We start from the raw sequence: 18,787 nt of genomic DNA on the forward strand, positions 1-18,787 counted from the left end.
ACTCATACAACAATGTATTATGAGGCATGCATTGCAGTATATCTGGAGTGACAATAAACATTACAAATTAGAAAAATACTTAATTGAAGGGAGGTCATCTTGAGGAGGGAAGGAGCTTGTTTTCTGCTGCTCCAGAGAATAGGAGCCAATGGAGCAATGGAGGCAAACTAGAGGAAAAGGGGATCCAGCTCAACATTTGGAGGAACTTCCTGAGAGTAAGGGCCCTTTGACTCCCTCCGTGGAGGACGGCGGAGTCACTTTCTTTGGAGGCTGTCTTTAAGCAGAGGCTGGGTGGCCATCTGTCAGAATGGGGAGGCTTTGATGGAGAGTTCCTGCATGGCAGAAGAAGAAGAAGAAGAAGAAGGGGCTGGACTGGACCAGGGGCCTTTTGGGGGTCTCTCCCGTCTCTAGGATTCTATGATGTGTTCTGAACTAAAACAAGAAAGCGGTTTTGGCCCTACATTGGCTGAGAGAAGAGGGGAAAGACTATCCAGTGGCCAGAAAGCAAACCCCACACGTTCTTATCTGGATGTTGTGTTTCCTTCGCCTTCCCCCCCAAAGCCACCTTGCGCCAGGGAGCATGGCACACCTGAGCTCAGGTAGAGCAGGCAGGCAGTCAGCTTAAGGAAGGGCTTTGCAGCAAAGGCTGAGCAAAGGGCCTCTGATGCATTAAAAGAATAAGGAGATTAGGGTTATACAGCGTTATGAAACGGAAGGAAAACAGAATGTGCTCTTGTCATTATATCGCAATCGCATTAAGATTTCCGCATGACGTTGTGCGCATCCGGTACTCCTCCTGGACAGAATGTCTATTCGTTCCATAACTTCTTATTAACGCGTAAAATCCGTGATTGATCTGCCGATGTCGCTGCGTTTGCGCCACTGCGGTGGTGCGGCAGTGCGTAAGCAAATGACGATCTATTAGTGCTCTTGCAGAGCTGGCGACATTTCCGTTTCCCAGGATCCTCTTTGGCAAACGCACTTCCTCGCTATTTGTAAGATTGTTCTCAGAGTCGCTTTACGTCTTGTTTCTTGTTATAGAACACGTTTTGATTTAAAATGGTAAGAATTATGATCTGAAAAAGTGAAATTTTGTTTAGTTCTGTTTCGGATGGAAATTTGTGTGTTTTCGTTTTCGTTCCAGTATTAAATCGCAATTGCAAAGCCGTGCGGAATATAGACGGCTGCAGCACAAGGCTCCCATTTGCTTCCAATGGTGCGATTGTTCAAAATGTGTTTTATCCTTTTATCTGTTTTACTATCGTAATGATTTAATTCCTTTTTAATGTACTTTTTCTATGCTTTTAATTGTACTTTTCTAATATTGTGAAGCTGCTCTCAGTTCTGGGAAAAGGGAGGGATACAGAGTCATAGAATAAAGGAATCCTTGTGGAATTGGCTCTAGAGGCTGCAGGGAAGGCCTTTGGCCACCAGAGGGAGCGCCAGGCACAGAGCTCCTCTGCAGCGATTCAGAAACAGGGAAGCAAAGGCCTGCAGGGACCCCCCCCTCGCTTCCTTGCCAAGAGGGCCCTTTGCCCTTCCGCCCCCCAACGCTCGCCCCACTAACCGCCATTGTTCAGACTGGGCCTGCCCCTTCATCTCCATACACTAGGGATTTGTCATTTGAACTGTCGTCCTCACATCCCAATGGCATAGATAGGTCTCTGCCTGGCTTCCTCTCCACAAAATGCATCTGAGGAAGTAGACTTTAGGGAAGCTCATGCTGCCAACTTCTTTCCTTCAGCGAGTCTCAAAGGCGCTGCTGCAAGATCTCTCCACGTATTGATTCTACAGACTAACATGGCTATATCATTGAATTCTTCCTTGATCTAGACACTAGACTTCTATTGATGCAGCCTGAAATCGCATTGGCCTTGTTGATTCATGTTCAGTTCATGGTCTACTTGGACTCCAGGATCCCTTTCACATGGATAAATCAAAGGGAAGACAAAGCATCCAGATCTGGAGTTACTGCCTTCTGCATCGCACCAGACAAATATCACCCTTAGGGTTTATAGTTATTGCTTTTGCCTATCTTTCTGGACACAGAGTCTGCTGAGACATCTGTCCAAAATTTCAGATGGTGTACTGGATGCATAAAGGCCCTAAAGGCACCAGATTCTGCCTGGCCTTGGAAGCTAGGCAGGGTCAGCCCTGGATAGTGCTTGGATGGGAGACCGCCAAGGAGTCCCAGGTGCTCTGGATGTTATTTGGGAGCAAGGAACAAGGCAAAACCACTTCTGCCTAAGAAAACCCTATGAGAAACTCATGGGGCCGAATGGTGTTTGCAAAACAATAGGAAAACCCAGAGATACCAACTGTATTAAGAATGCTGGACATAATGGAAATGGGCAGATAAACCCTGTATCTAAAGGATAAGTCAACTAGAGAGAAGGAGGACCTTTGGGAAGCACTGCTGAGCCATTGTAAGGAGAAATGGTCATAGATGTTAACAAGAACAACAACAACAACAACAGAGACCTTGGAGATCAGAAAACAATATCGGCATATACCTAAAATAAGCAGAACTAGCGGCAGAGAAAGCGGAGAGAAATGAAGGGGAAAGTCCAGGACGGAGGACAAAGAACAACAAGCGTTTAACATGGTTTTTTTGATGACGGCGGTAGAAGGAGAATATGGGGCCAAAGAGAGAAGGACAGTAAAGATTGCTGCAAAGAATATTCAGTCCAAAATGACAAGAAGAAGACAATGGCAGGAGAGGGATTTACGCGTTTAATGTTCAATTTTTCATGTTAAAAATGTATAGGAAAACATGATATAACTCAATATATTAGAAACAGTTTGGATGAGAGTCATACTTTAATAAATACTATTTTTAAAAAGAGAAGGCGTTCGGGGGTCATCCCCAAAAATGACCGGCGACTCGAAGGCCAGAGACTGGAGGCCGCCATAAAAGCCGTTCCGTGTTTATAAGTGGAAGAAAAGCGAAGCCAGTCTCTTCCGATCATCGAAACGTCTTTCTCCTGTCGCTTATCTCAGTTCCCTTGTCAGTTTCGCAGAGATGAGGGCCATTGTCCAAACCCAGTTTAGCCGATTGCTCTGGACAAGTCCAGCCAGCGCTCCCCTTCAATGAGCCGGTCAGCTCTTCGTCTTTAACATGTCCATCCTCTCTGGAAAATGTAGTCTCCTTGGGGTGGGATAACCTGGTTTGTCTCCTTGGGGTGGGATGACCTGGTTTGTCCCATGCGAAAGGAAGGAGTCTCCCTGCTCTGCAAAGATCTCAATGTCTTCCTGTTCACGCCTGTTTCGTACGCTTTTTGTGAGTCGAGGGCTCCATGTTTACGCAGCTTGGGTCTCTCATATCCAAAATCCCTTATTCCCCTGCCTACCATCTTAATTAGGGACAGGATCAACAAAATGCTAATGAACATCTTACTAACATTATTGCATAGAATCATAGAGTTGGAAGAGACCACTAGGGCCCTGATTCAGTCCAACCCCCTTCTTCTGCCATGCAGGAAATCCATATCAAAGCATCCCCAACAGATGGCCATCCAGCCTCTGCTTAAAGACCTCCAAGGAAGGAGACTCCAATACACTCCGAGGAAGGAGTGAGTTCCACTGTGGAACAGCCCTTACTCCCAGGAAGGTCCTCCAAATGTTGAGCTGAAATCTCTTTTCCTGCAGTTTGAATCCATTGCGCCATTGGGTCCTGTTCTCTGGAGCAGCAGAAAGCAAGCTTGCTCCCTCCTCAATATGACATCCCTTCAAATATTTAAACAGGGCTATCATATCCACTCTTAACCTTCTCTTCTCCTGGCTAAACATCCCCAGCATCTCCCTCAGTCGTTCCTCATAGGGCTTCATGGTTTCCAGACCTTTCACCATTTTAGTCTTCCTCCTTTGGACTGTGTTGAATTCCATTTTGTTAGCTGTGGTCCAGCTTTCTAGTCTGTTCAGGTCACAGATGTCCAGATGTTCCGGAAAGACCAAGCCAAGGAGCCCATAGAAGTGAATGAAAGTTCAGCGGTTTTTATCAGCCGGCCGGCTTCAGAGGAACATTTTCCCAAAATCTGAAGCCCCTGTTTAACTACCTTTTTGTAGTCATTTAGACAAAAAACCCATGAGCCATATATTGATGGGAGGCACATAGGAGAAAGACATACACCTTTTTGCAGTCATTGGCTACGAAACTGTCCATTTTGAAGCCCGGGTGGGTACCACCATCGATTCTCTCATCAGGGGACGGTTTCCTGGACTCATGGCGTTCCTTGTTTTGGGTAAATGCAGGCATCCAGGCACCACTTTGGGGCAATAAACAGGCCTGGATGCCATGAGGAGCCACAAAGAGATCTCTTTGACCTGTTATCTGCCACACAAACAGTCCCTTCCCCTATTTCCTCCTCGTCCAGCTCCAGCCATTCTAGCTATAATACATATTTGCTGTTTCTCTATCTTATTAATTTTTCCCTCCTCAGCATCTCCAGTTTTAATCTTGTTTGGTTTGTAAGGCCTTTTGCCTGACGAAGAAGAAGCCAATGGAGCTTCGGAGGCTGGCAACATAATCTCTCTTGTGCCTTTGGGTCGGTCCCATAAAGGGATCGCTGTTGGGTGGGCTTTTGACTGGATTTGCTATATGGCCAAGGCGGCTTCCCCTGGATGTTTTCTGGGACCAGAAGTGTTTGGGATTTCAGGTTTTCTTGGGGTTTTGGAATACCTGTGTTTGCATATACAGACAGATATACCAAGGTACCTTAGAGACGTTGTGGTTGCTGCTGTGTGCCTTCAAGTCATTTCCAGCTTGTGGTGACTCGATTGTGGGGTTTTCTTGGCAAGCTTTGACCAGAGGAGGTTTTGCCATTGCCTTCCCTTGAGGCTGAGAGAGTGTGACTTATTGTCCAAAGTCACCCAGTGGGTTTCTGTGGTCCAGCCAGCATTTGAACCCTGTGTCCTAGACTCAAACCACTAGAACAAACTGGCTCTCAAACTATGACATTAATGTCTGTTTCTTTGGGAAACCCTAAGGACTGGCATGATGCTGCCCCTTTCCTGGCCGGATCAGGGCCATGGCAACCACACGCCGTGGCCCCGATCCGGCCTTTCAAGGGGAGTCAGTCTCTTTCTTCCCTGGATCTGGAAGTGATTTGCAACAAAAAGGCTTTCCTTGGGGAGCTGTACTCCTTTCATCCTTTGCTTTGAAATGCATGTTTATTTGAGTAGGACATTTAAGATGATCTTAATCATGGCATGTTTGGGGTTTTCCTCTCCCTTCTGCAATACTTTTATACTTTATTTTGAAAAACCACACTCCTTTAAGTCCGATCTCTGGGAGAAAAGGAAGAAAGCGGCAGGACACCTCTCTCTTTCTCTCTGTCTTTCCATCCCTTTTTTGTTGCCTCTTTAAGGGACCTGGCAGCCAAACTAGGCTCAGGGCCTTTCCCTGTCTCCTCTCCTCAAGGATTTCTCAGGCAATAAATATAGGTTTACCCTTTTTACCGACTAAAGCATTCCTGAGCAGCTCTCCTTTTTCTGCAGCAAGCAAGAGCCAAAGGTCCTTGGCCTCCGGCTCCCCTTCCCTTTGCCTCCCTTCCATTCCTGACCCCAAAGACCCAGCAAGGGCTCCTCTTTGCTCCTGATAATAAGGCCAGAGATTCCTCTTACGAGGCTTAAAAAGCCAATTAACCCCCAGGAATCCTCCTAACACACGCTTTTGGGAGGGAAGGTTTTGCATTTGAGCCCACGCAAGGGAGCCTCTTGCTCTCCTGCGCTGAGCTCTCCCCACAAACCCCACATTAAGGTCTGCCATTGCATCCCCCACAACACAATCTGGGCACATGTGTACACACACACACAGAGTCCTTCCATGCCTTTAGCCCCGTTGGGGGCCAATTACAGAGGTTTTCCACTGCCTTTAAGATGCAAAAAGGTCTGGTGCCAGAGCCACTGGCATCAGACCATCTTCTAGAGTTCAAAATTTGGATGTGAAGTGGAAGGTTTTAAATATTGGCTTGAAAAATGGTAAGACTCCTTCCTTTGAAACCAGACTCTTAGCCTCAGAGAATCCTAAAACCAATTGGAGGAACTTCCTGAGGGTTAAAGCTACTTGACAGTGGAAGACGCTGCTGCCTTGAAGTGCAATGGAGTCTCCTTAGGACCTTAGGATTCTATGGGCCTCTTGGAAACCACAAGGGCACTAAATCCAGATGCCAGAGGAGGGTGATCCGAACGCACTACCCTGCCCTTGCTGTATTGGCTTCTTCTGCTCCTTCTTTTTTACCAGGCTCAATTTACCTGAGTGTGGATATGAACCCTGGGAAGCCCTCAATGACCAAGGAGGACTGTGAGATGGCTCCTTCGCACCCTTTGAGACACTCCATTCCCCAGTTGCACAGCTCTTGCAGCAAAAAAGTTCTTTATTATTGCATAACCCTAACCCTAACCCTAACCCTAACCCTAACCCTAACCCTGCCAGCATAGACCCAGGATGTAACTTTCTTAAGACAGATCTTATCGCATTCACCCATCACTGGTCACTATGCAGCCTTTATGTGATCCAGGCTTCTCTTGCAGCTTTTCAAAAATGGGATCTTCCTGTTCTTGAAAAGATGCGGAACAAACCCGGAGAAGCCCAGGTTGCACATGGGCCACATACTGGATCCGCTCGCTTTAAGAAAGTTACATCCTGGGTCTAAACCGGCAGTGAAGCTAAAGCGATAATAGTGTTTACATGGAACCTCTTCCCTTGTATGTTGAATCCACTGAGCAGCTCTTGCAGCCAAGAAGTGCTTCCAAATGTTTAGGTGGAATCTCTTTCCTTGTAATTGAAGTCCAGTGGTTCCTGATCTAGTTCTCTGGTGCAGCTCCATCTTCTATATTGCATCCCTTTGGATATTTAAAGAGGGCTACCAGATCAGCCCTCCGTGTTTTCTCTCCAAGACGAAGTTAAGTGGCCCAAAAGACAAAGTTCAAAAAAGTACAACAAATCCTAAGGGAGGGGTGCGCCTCCCCAAAATATCTGCAGAAGAACTGAGCATGTTCAGTGGGTGCAGAAGGCTGACCGGTGGAAGGCAGAATGCAAGGGTCCGTCATGGAGGATGGTACGGCCGGCTCCACAGAAGAGGGTACCCGGGGTCACCATGCAACAATACTTGGTTGCAGGTTCCACTTCTGCAATTGGCTTGGCTTGGTCTGTTTAGAGAAAAGTCATGCAAGAGGGCAGCTTGGAGCAATGCAAAGATGGCAAGGCGTTTATGGTCCAGTGTGCTTTGAGAGTTGGACTGCAACTCTGGAAACCGGGGTTCAATTCCCAGCTCAGCCACGAAACCCACTGGGTGACTTTGGCCAATAAGTCACACTCTCTCAGCCTCCTCAGAGGAAGGCCGTGGCAAACGCATTCTGAACAAACCTTGCCAAGAAAACCCCATGATAGGCTCGCCTTAGGGTCTCCATAAGTCAGAAACGACCTGAAGGCACAACAACAACAACAACAACAACGTGGGGTAGAAACTCTTTTTGCTGAGCTATTATCCGAGGTGATTTTGACACTTCCTTCCTCTGAAACACAGTCCGCAGCACCTGGTATTCCCAGGCAGTCTCCCATCCAAGTGCTAACCAGGGCTGACCCTGTTTAGCTTTCACAGTATGATAGGATCCTGTGCCTTTAGAGTACATTAGCAATAGACACACCTTTACTATGCTTCTGAAAGTCTATGGAAGAGCTCAATTTAATGGGCAATTCCAAGCTGAAAAATGGCTGGCGAGCAATGGCTGGCCACCGGTCTCCCTCCTTCCCTCTTCTTCTGAAACCCAGGAGCACCTTCGCTTTGCAAGCCACAGATCTCAAGGCTTTGCTGCCTTTGCATCCCATGTGAGATGCATCCTTGCATGCATGGATTTCATGGCAACCAGAGCTTTTGGAAGGATGATCTCAGGAGGCAGGGGACTTCCTTTGCTGGACTTTCATAAACAGAGGCCAGATAGCCAACTCTCCAATGTGAATTTGCTGCTGGAGGGTGAGACTAGATCCCACTCAGAGTCTGAGATTATGCGAATACCTATTAACTTGTTCTGAAGAAATCTCCACATTGCTCCAGCTTTTTGAACAGAGCAGAATGCCCACCTCTTTGTTGTTGTTGTTGTTCCCTCAAGTGGATCTGGACCCATGGCAGCCCTGTGGAGGAGGCCTCTCCAAGACCCCCGTCCCCCATTGCTCTGCTCAGGTCCTGCAAATTCATACTCATGACCTTAACACAGTACACAAACTAGCATGCAGCTTGTCCAGACCCCTTGTTCTCCATTGCTCTGCTCAGGTCCTGCAAAGTACTTAACAGAGTCCATCCATCTAGAATGTATCCTTCCTCTCTTTCTGCTTCCCTCCACCTTTCCCAGCATTATTGCCTTTCCCAATGAGTTGCGCCTCTCTTGATGTGACCAAAGTACGATGGTCTCAGTTTAGTCCACCTCCTATTTCCAGAACTGGGGGAGTAGAGTTGGAGCAGATGGCCCTTGGGTTCCCTTCCAACTTTCCCATTCTGCATTTGCTAAGAGCCTCCTTTGGGGCTGCAGATGTGGAAGGAGCATCTGCAAAAGAAATGGGGAGGAAGGAGGGATAAATGCAGCAGAGCTCTGTGCGGATGGAGACCTTGGCAGAGGGCGGACAGAGCCCAGGAAAGGTGACACCGGGATATCTGCCTCCCCACCTGCCAATCCAGAGCGCAAGCAGAAAAGGAAGACAGGCACAGTTTGCACAGCAGCAGCGTCCGCCAGGGAAGTGACCTTCCGGCCCCTGAGAGCAATGGCCTTGCTGGCCGGAGTAGACCCCAAGAGGAGGTTTGCTGGACAGCAGAAAGGAGTTTCTCCCCTTGGGGGGAAATGAGAAGGTCCCCATGCCTCCAGAAGAAGCAAGAATATTCCCAACTGGTTACTTATTAGAATCATAGGAACCTAGAGTTGGAAGAGACCCCCGAGAGCCATCCATTCCAGTCCCATTCTGCCATGCAGGAAGACCCAGTCAAAGCACTCCTGACAGATGTCCATTCAGCCTGATATGGCATATAGTATATAGGGTCGGTTTATCTGCGTCTTTTAGGAGTGTTCTGCGACTAGAGAGCTATGAAGACTGAGTCTTGGACTCCCCCAACTGGTCTGTGAGGAGTTTTGTTTCGCCACAGTTGTGACTTTCGAACAAGTTTTCAAAACTGGAGCTCCAGCGGCTCTTAGCTGATGGCTACATTTGCTCCACATGGTCTGAATTTAGGATCATGGGAGTTGGAAGAGACCCCAAGAAAGGCCCAGATCCAGTTCAGCCCTCTTCTGCCATGCAGGAACTCTCCATCAAAGCATCCCCATTGACAGATGGCCATCCAGCCTCTGTCTAAAGACCTCCGAGGAAGAAGGCTCCACCATCCTCCATTGAGGGAATGTGTTCCACTGTTGAACGGCCCTTATGGATATCTGGTCCAGTTAAAAACACATTGAATCATAGAATCCTAGAGTTGGAGGAGTCCCCAAGAAGGGCCCTCCAGTCCAACCCTTTTCTGCCATGCAGGGACTCCCAGTCAGAGCCTCCAAAGAAGGAGACCCCACCACTCTCCAAGGCAGCAACGTATTCCACTGTCTTCCTAATCTTTTAGAGGGAATCTCCTTTCCTGTAGCTTTCTTCCAAGGAGGTTGCTAAAATGAATCCCCAGCTTGTTGGGGGCAATGAGCTTACAATTGTAAACTGCTTAGAGACTGCTATGAAGCAGTATATAAATGAAGCTGCTATTGCTGCTATTGCTATTGCTAACTTGCATCCATTGCTCTGGGACTACAGATCCTATTCTCTGGAGCAGCAAAAAACAAGATTGCTCCCTCCTCAATATGGCATCCCTTCCAGTACTTAAACAGGGGTATCATGTCACCTTTTAATTGTCTCTTTTCCAGGCTAAACATCCCCAGCTCCCTAAGTCTCTCCTCAGAGGGCTTGGTGGTTTGCAGATCTTCCACCATTTTGGTCACCCTCCTTTGGACACATGGCTCCAGCTTGTCCACATCCCTCTTGAATTAGAATCATAGAATTGGAGGAGACCACAAGGACCATCCAGTCCAACCCATTCTGCCACGCAGGACAAACCAATGGGTCCTAGAGGTCACCAGGAGTCCAGATTGACTCTAGGGCAGTTAACAACAAAACAGATCTTACATTGTGTATCATGGATCTCTGCCACCAAGTTATGCACTAGCTGTGCTTTGCAACCCTTGTGCTAAATAACAACGTTGCACAAGTGAATGTGCAACCAGTTGTGAAAGCACACCACCCAAACACTTGGGTGCCCAGTGGCACTGTGCGCACAGCTTCTCTTCTGCAACCTTGAACCTTCTGCAACCTGAATGTTCCCCATCAGACAAAACAGCTGAATCACCTCTGGAAGGGAACTTGGGTGTGAATAAGACACCGGCTGGATTTGGGCCAAAGGGGGGAAACAGCCACCCGCACACAAAAACAAGGAGAAATATCCGCCGCTCGCCGGTTCAGAATACATCAGCTGCAACGGCTTGGCTTTGGCCATATAAGCTAGGGAAGATCACAGGCTCATAGGGCCAGGAAGGGATACCTAAGGGCCATCTAGTCTAACCTCTCCTTGCTGTGCAGGAACACACAGATGCCCATCCAGCCTCTGTTTTTGGGTCTCCAAAGATGGAGAGCCCACCACTTTACAAGGCAGTCGATTCCACTGCAGAACAGCGCTTAAAGTCCAGAAGTTCTTCTAGAATTATAGAATCACAAAGTTTGAAGAGACCCCAAGAGCCATCCAGTCCACCCCCATTCTGCCATGCAGGAACTCTCAATCAAAACACCCCTGACAACAAGTTCTTCCTAAGGTTTAGGTGGGAACTCTGTTCATGTTCTAGAAAACAAGCTCCCTCCATCTTCTACATGGCACCCCATGGGAGCTGGAGTCTGATGCATCCAGACAAGACCAAGTCAGGGAGGACAAGAACAGAAGATGCCATGCAAAAGCCCCCCCCCTCCATTGCAAACATTTGGGGCTAAGCCTTCCGGTGGTTCCCTCACAAGGGGGTCTGTGGATGATGGGCTTCAGTGGCCCCCTGCTGCTCCCTTTGGGTCTCCCCAGGCCCACCTGCGTAGGCCCCTCTCCCACAGGTAGAGTGCTCCTTCCAGGATGAACATGGAACGTGACTCACCATAAGGAGCGATATTGGCATCCTATCGACACGCCTGAAGGAGGAGACTCAGATTCACAAAAACTCTGGATAAAACACACCAGTTCATCTTAGCTATGCCACCATAACCCCCCTGCCCCCCCCCCCACAAACACACACACCGGCACCACACTTTTCTTTTTATACTGAAACAGACCAAACACCCGGGTCATCTTTTTGGAGAACTCCGCAAGGGTCAGGCTGTTAACCTTACTGTCCGAACGGGTATCGCTCATGGCAAAAATGGTCCGTATCTTAGCATTAAGTTCACAATTAAGTTCCTCCATCCAGGGGTCCCTTTAGAAACCAAAATGGACAGGTCACACTCTCTCAACCTCAGGCGGAGGCAAAGGCAACCCCCCCCCCTCAGAACAAAGTCTACCAAGACAATTCTGAGCTGCCTTGGATCCCTTTTGGGAGAAAGGCGGTACAGAAATAAAATGAATGAATGAATGAATGAATGAATGAATGAATGAATGAAGACAACCTCATGATAGGTTCGCCATAGGTCAGAGATGACTTGAGGGCACCCAAGAACATGAATGAGAGGTCTTCAGGTGAGTGGAGCTTCTGGGAGCTGAAGTCCAAAATACCTGGAGGATCAAAGTTTGGGAACCACTGCAAGTTTCTAGCTGGCGCTCCTGCATTGAAGAAAGGGTTGGCCTCTGGGGGACCCTCCCAACTCTTTATTATTCTGTGGGGCCACCCACAGCTGCCCAGAGTTTGCAAGACCTGGGGATGATGGGTCTGTGTGTGCTTGGAGGTCTCTCACTCCAGGGTCGCCATAAGTCAAAGCCAACCTGACACCAAATAACTCTTCATGCCAAAGACTTCTGCAAAGGTGCCACTGAGAAGGGCAGGCAAAAGAGGGTCCCTGGTTTCGGCCACATCAGGAGCGCCTCAAGGCTGGGGAGGGGGACGGGGGGCACAAGGACCCCCAATAATGAAAAAAGGGCAGCCCCTGTCCGCCAAGACTGCAGCATGGCACCTGCTATGGGTGCTGTAAGACGAGGCCAGCCCTCTTTCATTGCCAGGGATGCCCCACTGGAGAAAAGGGCCCCTTGGCACAACTCAGTCCTCCATCTCAGATTCCCCCGGGAATAACAGCAATAACAATTAATAGCACACTTGACATATATCCCACCTTTGACACCCCCCCCCCCCCCCAGAAAACAGCCCTCTGGAACTGGCAAGCAGTGGCACCCGTCGGTCACCCCAGACATTCCCAAAAGCCACCAGGGCCACCTTTTCTACCGAAGGATCTGCCTAACCCCCCCCCTCGCCATGACACCTTCAAGCCGTCCAGACTGGCCCCATCACCCCATTCCCCCTTGGGGCAGGGAGTTCTAGGGCAACTCAGGCGGAAGCATGGCCCTTGCATCTGAGACCAAGGTCCTCCTTTCTCCCTTTTGTGCCTCTGAGAAGTTCTGGAGTTTTCTTTTCTGGCTGAGCGCCCAAACTGCCCACCCAAGAGAAGACCCAGCCATGGCTGCCATGGGGCGTCTGGGGGGTGGGGGGGCTCTTTGGCCTGTCTGACCCCCGTGGAAAGCCCCTTTCCTAAAGCGCCTTCCTCCAATGGCCCTTGCTCTCTGCTTGGATCCCTTTGGCAGATCCCTGGGCGGCTGGGAATCCCCCACTGACCCCTGGGTCCCTCCTCTGCCTCTTTGGGGAACCCCCTGTTGATTACTTTCAAGGGTCAAGAGGAAGGCCTCGCCACTTAGCCCCCTGCCTCTGAGCATGTCCAGAGTGTTTTCCCCATTCCCCATCCAAGACCACAAGAAAAGGCTCCCAGACCACCCAGACCTCGAACCAAAAGCACCCCACGATGGATACAGGGCCCCCCCACTCTCCAGAGACCCCCCAGACCCAAAGACCACCACCATTTCCCCTGCCTTCCCCCCGAAGAGGGATGGGGAAGGTCGGCCAAGCCAGGAAGCAGGGTTTGGGTTTCCAGGATCGATATCCCTCCAGACAGAGGCAGACAAGCGGCTCCGAGGGGGGGATTATGAGGGGGAAGCTTCCTTAGCCCAGGAATGGGGGGGCTTTGGGGGACCCCCCCTTGGAGGGAGACCCCCACCCCACCCCACCCCAAGAGGCGAGGGGGCGTGGCAGCCACAAAGGCGGGCTGGGGTCCCCCCACTCGCCCAGCCAGGTCGGGGTCCACCCACTTCCCCCGGAGCCTGGGCCCCCCGTCGACCCCCCTCCAGGCTCAGGTTGGGGGGATACCCGCTCCCCCCCGTCAGCAGGGAGGAGGACCCCCACTCGACCCAGCCACCCTCCCCAGTGCCTGGGCCGGGGTCTTTGGGGGGGCAGGAATAGGACCCCCCCTCAGTCGAAGCCCCCTCCAGCCAGGTTGGGGGTCCACCCCCCCACGAGTCTCAGGACCCTCAGTGGACCCACCCAGAACCCCCCTTGTCTCAGGTTGGGGGTGCACTTGGGGGGTGTCCTCTCTGGGGATTCGGGGGTCCGTGGGGGGGTCTGCTGAGACTACTCACCTGGCTGCATCCGCTGCGGCGGCGGGGGCTCTCCTCCTCCTCGCTGGCCCCCCGATGGCTCCCCTGCTGCTGGGCCTGGGGCTCCGGCTCCGGGGCGCGGCTCCTGGCCGGCCGTGACGGTGAAGCGGCGGCTCATGGGGGCCCCCTTGGCTCGCCCCGCTCCCTCCTGGGCCACAAGTGGCTCCTGCCTTCTCCCCGGAACCAGGAGGAAGAAGAAGAAGAAGAAGAGGCGCCAAGGAGGAAGGATGCTCCGGACGGAGGGAGGGAGGGAGGCGGAGAGTGGTCCAGAGGAGGCCGGGGAGGGAGGGAGGGAGGAAGGAGGGATGGAGAGGGAGGAGGAGGAGGAGGCAGCTGGGGAGGGGGCGCCGCCGAGGGGAAGAGCAAGAGCAAGAGGGTCTTCCCTCCCTCCCTCCCTCCCTCTGGAGGGGAAGGAAGAGAGACGAAGGCCTCTCCTTAGAAGGGCCTGGAGGGAGGCGGTGGGTTCGAATCCTGTTCTTTCTTACCCTCGGTCTCTCTCTCCCTTTCCCCCCAGAAGCAGCCTGGGCTGGAGCTTCTGTCTGCCTTCTTCCTTCCCTCGGAGCCCATGGATTCCTGGCTGCGGGGCTGGACTGGATGGCCCTTCTCTTCCAACTCTAGCATCCGATGGTTCTAAGCACTGAGGCTCTTGCATCGCATGATGGGAGTCAGGCTGCTGACCAGAGGACAAGGCATGCTCAAAGAAAAGCTAACCAACAGACCTAGAAACCCAGGCTTTGGAGTCACGCTCAAAATGGAGGACTCTTTAGAATTCCTCCGGGACAGAGAGGGGAAATGTAGGACATGTCCTAAAAAAGGAGGACACTCTGCCCCTCTGTTGATGTGAGCCAGTGGGGGGAGGGAGTGCTTTGAGCATTGGACTATGACTCTGGGGACCAGGGTTCGATTCCCGGCCCAATGGGTGACCATGGGCCAGCCACACTCTCTCAGCCTCAGAGGATGGCAATGCAAGCCTCCCCTCAACAAACCTTGCCAAGAAAACCCCAGAATAGCTTCCTCTTAGGATCGCCATAAGTCAGAAACGACTTGAAGGCACACAACAACAACAACAACAACAGCAACAACTGTTGTGCCTCTCTGCTTTATATGACTCATATGTCCTGCGTATTTGATGGTAAAAAACCGGTTAATAATAATAATAATAATAATAAAATATTTCCGTAGATCAAGGCGGGTTACAACAATTTCAGTTACAGGATAAAAACACGATGAACAGCAAATATACATTAAAATCACAGTACAATTCACAATATCACAATATAACAATATCCAGCTAGCATAGGATGTTCAACAACAAAGATAATAATGGTGGGGGGGGGAGGAAGGAGGCTACAAAGGGAAGGAATTAGGGGAAAGCTTTTTGGAACAGGAAGGTTTTTAGTTCCTTCCTGAACCAGCCCAGTCCTGCCGCCAATTGCCACCGGGGCCTTTGGCCTCTCATGCGCAGGGCCTTTGGGGGACAATTCTCTATAGACGCCTCAGAAACATGCATTTATATTAACATTTTTTTAAAAATCAGCAAAAAATTTTTGCGTGTCCTCCACTTTTTAGGAAAAAAGTGTCCACCATTTGAAAATGTTGTCCTACATTTGCCCCGGTTTATTTATTTATTTATTTTTAAATTAATTATTTAATTTTTTATTTTTTGGCTTTGGCCCCCCAGTTGTCTGAGGGACAGCAACCCGCCCCCCGGCTTTAAAAGATTGCCTACCCCTGCTCTACACGATGTTGTGGCGTATTTTGAATCTGGGACTCTCAGCAAATGCTTCCCAGCCGACCTGAGAGCGCGGGGCAGATTATATGGGGAGAGGCGGTCCTCCAAGTACCCTGGGCCCAAGCCATTTAGGGCTTTATAGGTAATAACCAACACCTTGTATTGCGCCCAGAAGCAAATGGGCAGCCAATGAAGGTCTTTAAGGATAGGTGTTATGTGACTGGCCCTGGAAGATCCAGTGACCAGCCTTGCTGCCGTATTCTGAACCAGTTGAAGCTTCCGAGTATGGTACAAGGGTTGCCCTATGTAGAGCGCATTACAGAAATCCGACCGAGAGGTTACCAGAGCATGTACCACCGTTTCAAGGTCCCCCCAGCCCAGGTAGGGTTGCAGCTGGCGTATCAGCCGAAGCTGATAACAGGTGCTCCTGACCGTCGCATCCACCTGAGATGTAAGGTGGAGCGATGAGTCCAGAAGCACCCCAGACTGCAATCTGAGTCCTTCAGGGGGAGCGTGACCCCATTCAGGACAGGTGGGCAAATCTCACCACCCAGGTCCGGGGAACCTATCATGAGCACTTCCGTTTTCTCTGTATTCAGGCTGAGTCTGTTTTCCCTCATCCAGCCCATTACTGACTCCAGACAGGCGTCTAGAGGAGAGATGCCATCCCTGGTCACTACATCAGTCGGAGACACAGAGAAATATATTTGGGTGTCATCAGCGTACTGATAACCCCGCGCCCCATGTCTCCGGATGATCTCTCCCAGCGGTTTCATGTAAATGTTAAATAGCATGGGGGACAAAATGGCTCCCTGAGGGACCCCAGATGTAAGTGCCCTCTTATCGGAGCAAGCGTCCCCCAGCTCCACCATCTGGAATCTGCCCAACAGGTAGGAACGGAACCACCGCAGGGCAGTGCCCCCGATACCCAACTCCCTCAGGTGTTTCAGAAGGATACCATGGTCAATGGTATCGAAAGCCGCTTTGGCTATGCCTCTCTAGGAGCGTAATAAACTAGAGGCCAGAGAAAGCCCACCTCTTGTTTTTAATGGTACTGTTTTTTAATTTGTAAGCTGCTTAGTGTCCCAATTTTGATGATGATGTTGATGATGATGATGATGATGATGATGATACCTCTCTAGGCATTTGCCAAATGACTCTCACTGTCAAGAAGCACAGAGCCCTAGAGCTGGAAGAGACCTCCAAGGGCCATCCAGTCCAATCCCCTTCTGTACTGCAAGCTGTTTTTATACAGAAGCTAGATGGTCATGCGTCCCAAGGGGTGCTTTGATTGAGAGTTCCTGCATGGCAGAAAGGAGTTGGGCTGGATGACCCTTTGGGGGCTATTTTCCAACTCTGTGCTTCTAGGAGGGGCCTCGCTTTATGCTCCTCTAGTGCCAGAGACAGCCTGCCCCTGTCTGCCGGTTGCCCCCTGCTCCTGCTGCTGGGCTTAATGCCACTGGGGCTAGTGGTCAGCCATTGGCGTCAACGGTGCTGGACTGGAGAATGTGAGCACCTTATAGTTTGGAGTCCCCAAATTTCATCTCTCCTATCTGGAAGTAGCAAGTTTTGGAAAGATTAATGACCATTCAGGAACACTAGGTCAGGTTCCCAGGAGAAAAGGAACATCTCCCGAGGCATGCGCACATCCAGGCAATGGGAAGTGTTCCATAGAGTCATCATAAAATGATAGAGTTGGAAGAGACTCAAGGGCCCTGATCCAGTCCAACCTCCTTCTGCCATGCAGGAGCTCTCAGTTACAACATCCCCAACAGAAGGCCATCAAGAAAAGAGACTCCACCAAAATTTCCAAAGAAGGAGTGTCTTCAGTAGTTTTTTGTGGGTTTTTGGGGGGCTCTGTGGCCATGTTCCAGAAAAGTTTCTTCCTGACGTTTTGCCAGCATCTGTGGTTGGCATCTGCAAAGAATGCTTTGCCTGGAAAAAGTTGGGTGTATATATACTGTGTGAGCCTCCAAAGGAGTGTCTTCCACTGTCAAAAAGCCCTTGCTGTCAGAAAGTTCCTCCTAATCTCTTTTCCTGCAGTCTGCATCCATTGTTCCAAATCCTATTCTCTGGAGCAGCAGAAAACAAGCTTGCTCCATCTTTAATATGACACCTCTCCAAATGCTTAAACGGGGCTATCATATCTGCATTTCATCTTGCAACTGGAGACAAAGGATCTCCTTGCATCCAAAGGAATAAGACAACTTCTCTGCTTAGCTGCTGTTGTCTCCATCTATTTCAGGGATATCCTGATCTAATCACTTTTTGTTACACGCTAAAATAAAACAAAGCCATCAACCAGCCAGGATCCCATTGTCAATTTCTGGGGAAAGACATCCAGCTTTTCTTACCTGACCAGAAGCCCTTTGCTTGAGGCTAGTTTTTAGGTACAAACATGGTTCTCAAACCTAACCTCTGTGCATGCACCTCTGCACTCTGTGCATGTTCCGGTCATCCTCAGACCTCCCAGTCTGAGCCACTCCAGCTTTCCATGGTTTGCTCATCAAACAGGCAGTTATAACCAGACTGCAAACCCCTAAGAAGTCAGATATCCCATTTCCATCTTGGTTAGCTCTGCATGCTGAGTCTGAATTGCTATCTTGCGTGTGTGACTGCATTCAGCATTTTTTGTATAAGAACTTCTTAGAGGAAAAGGTAAAGGTATTCCCTGTTGACAAGGTGGTCAAGCAGTGTCTGACCGTAGGGGTGGTGGTCATCTCCGTTACTAAGCCAAAGAGCCAGTGTTGCCTCAGGACTGCTCTGGTGGCCATGTGTCCAACATAGCTGCACCAAACATTTGACCTTCCCACTGAGAAGTGGCTCCTATCTATCTCCTTGCGTTTTTGGCATGCTTTCGAACTGCTAGGCTGGCAGAGGCTGGTTCTAGTGATGGCAGCTCACCCCATCAAGGGGCACCTGCGCCTCGGACTGCCAACCTGCCAATCTTGCTATCACCAGAGCCGGCGTCTTAACCCCTTGAGTCCCCGCATCCCCTTCTTAATTCAGCCAAAACCTGAACTCCTGCTGGTGATATGATAGCCCTGTTTAAATATGTGAAAGGATGTCATATTGAGGAGGGAGCAAGCTTGTTTTCTGCTGCTCCAGAGAACAGGACCCGGAACAATGGATGCAAGCTCCAGGAAAAGAGATTCCACCTCAACATTAGGAAGATCTCCCTGAGAGAAAGGGCTGTTCAACAGTTGGAACACCCTCCTTCCTCGGAGTGTAGTGGAGTCTCCTTCCTTGGAGGTCTTTAAGCAGAGGCTGGATGGCCATCTGTTGGGGATGCTTTGATTTGGATTTCCTGCATGGCAGAATGGGCTTGGAATGGATCAGGGCCCGTGCGGTCTCTTCCAACTCTAGGATTCTAGGA

At 50.1% G+C, this 18,787-nt stretch overlaps 1 protein-coding gene across 1 annotated transcript in view; it reads right to left on the reverse strand.

Moving 5' to 3' along the window:
- Positions 1-13,722, reverse strand: part of SLC12A5 (solute carrier family 12 member 5) — a 151,862-nt gene extending 138,140 nt beyond the window's left edge. Inside the window, exon 1 of the mRNA XM_089513382.1 lies at positions 13,662-13,722. Within this exon, the coding sequence (XP_089369508.1) occupies positions 13,662-13,671 (10 nt within the window). The 5' untranslated portion in view covers positions 13,672-13,722. The remainder of the gene's footprint in view (positions 1-13,661) is intronic.
- Positions 13,723-18,787: the final 5,065 nt, after the last annotated feature.

Source organism: Sceloporus occidentalis, unplaced genomic scaffold (genome assembly GCF_023333645.1).
Source record: "Sceloporus occidentalis isolate IW3139 unplaced genomic scaffold, rSceOcc1.0.p SCAF_3, whole genome shotgun sequence".
Classification (NCBI taxonomy): domain Eukaryota; kingdom Metazoa; phylum Chordata; class Lepidosauria; order Squamata; family Phrynosomatidae; genus Sceloporus; species Sceloporus occidentalis.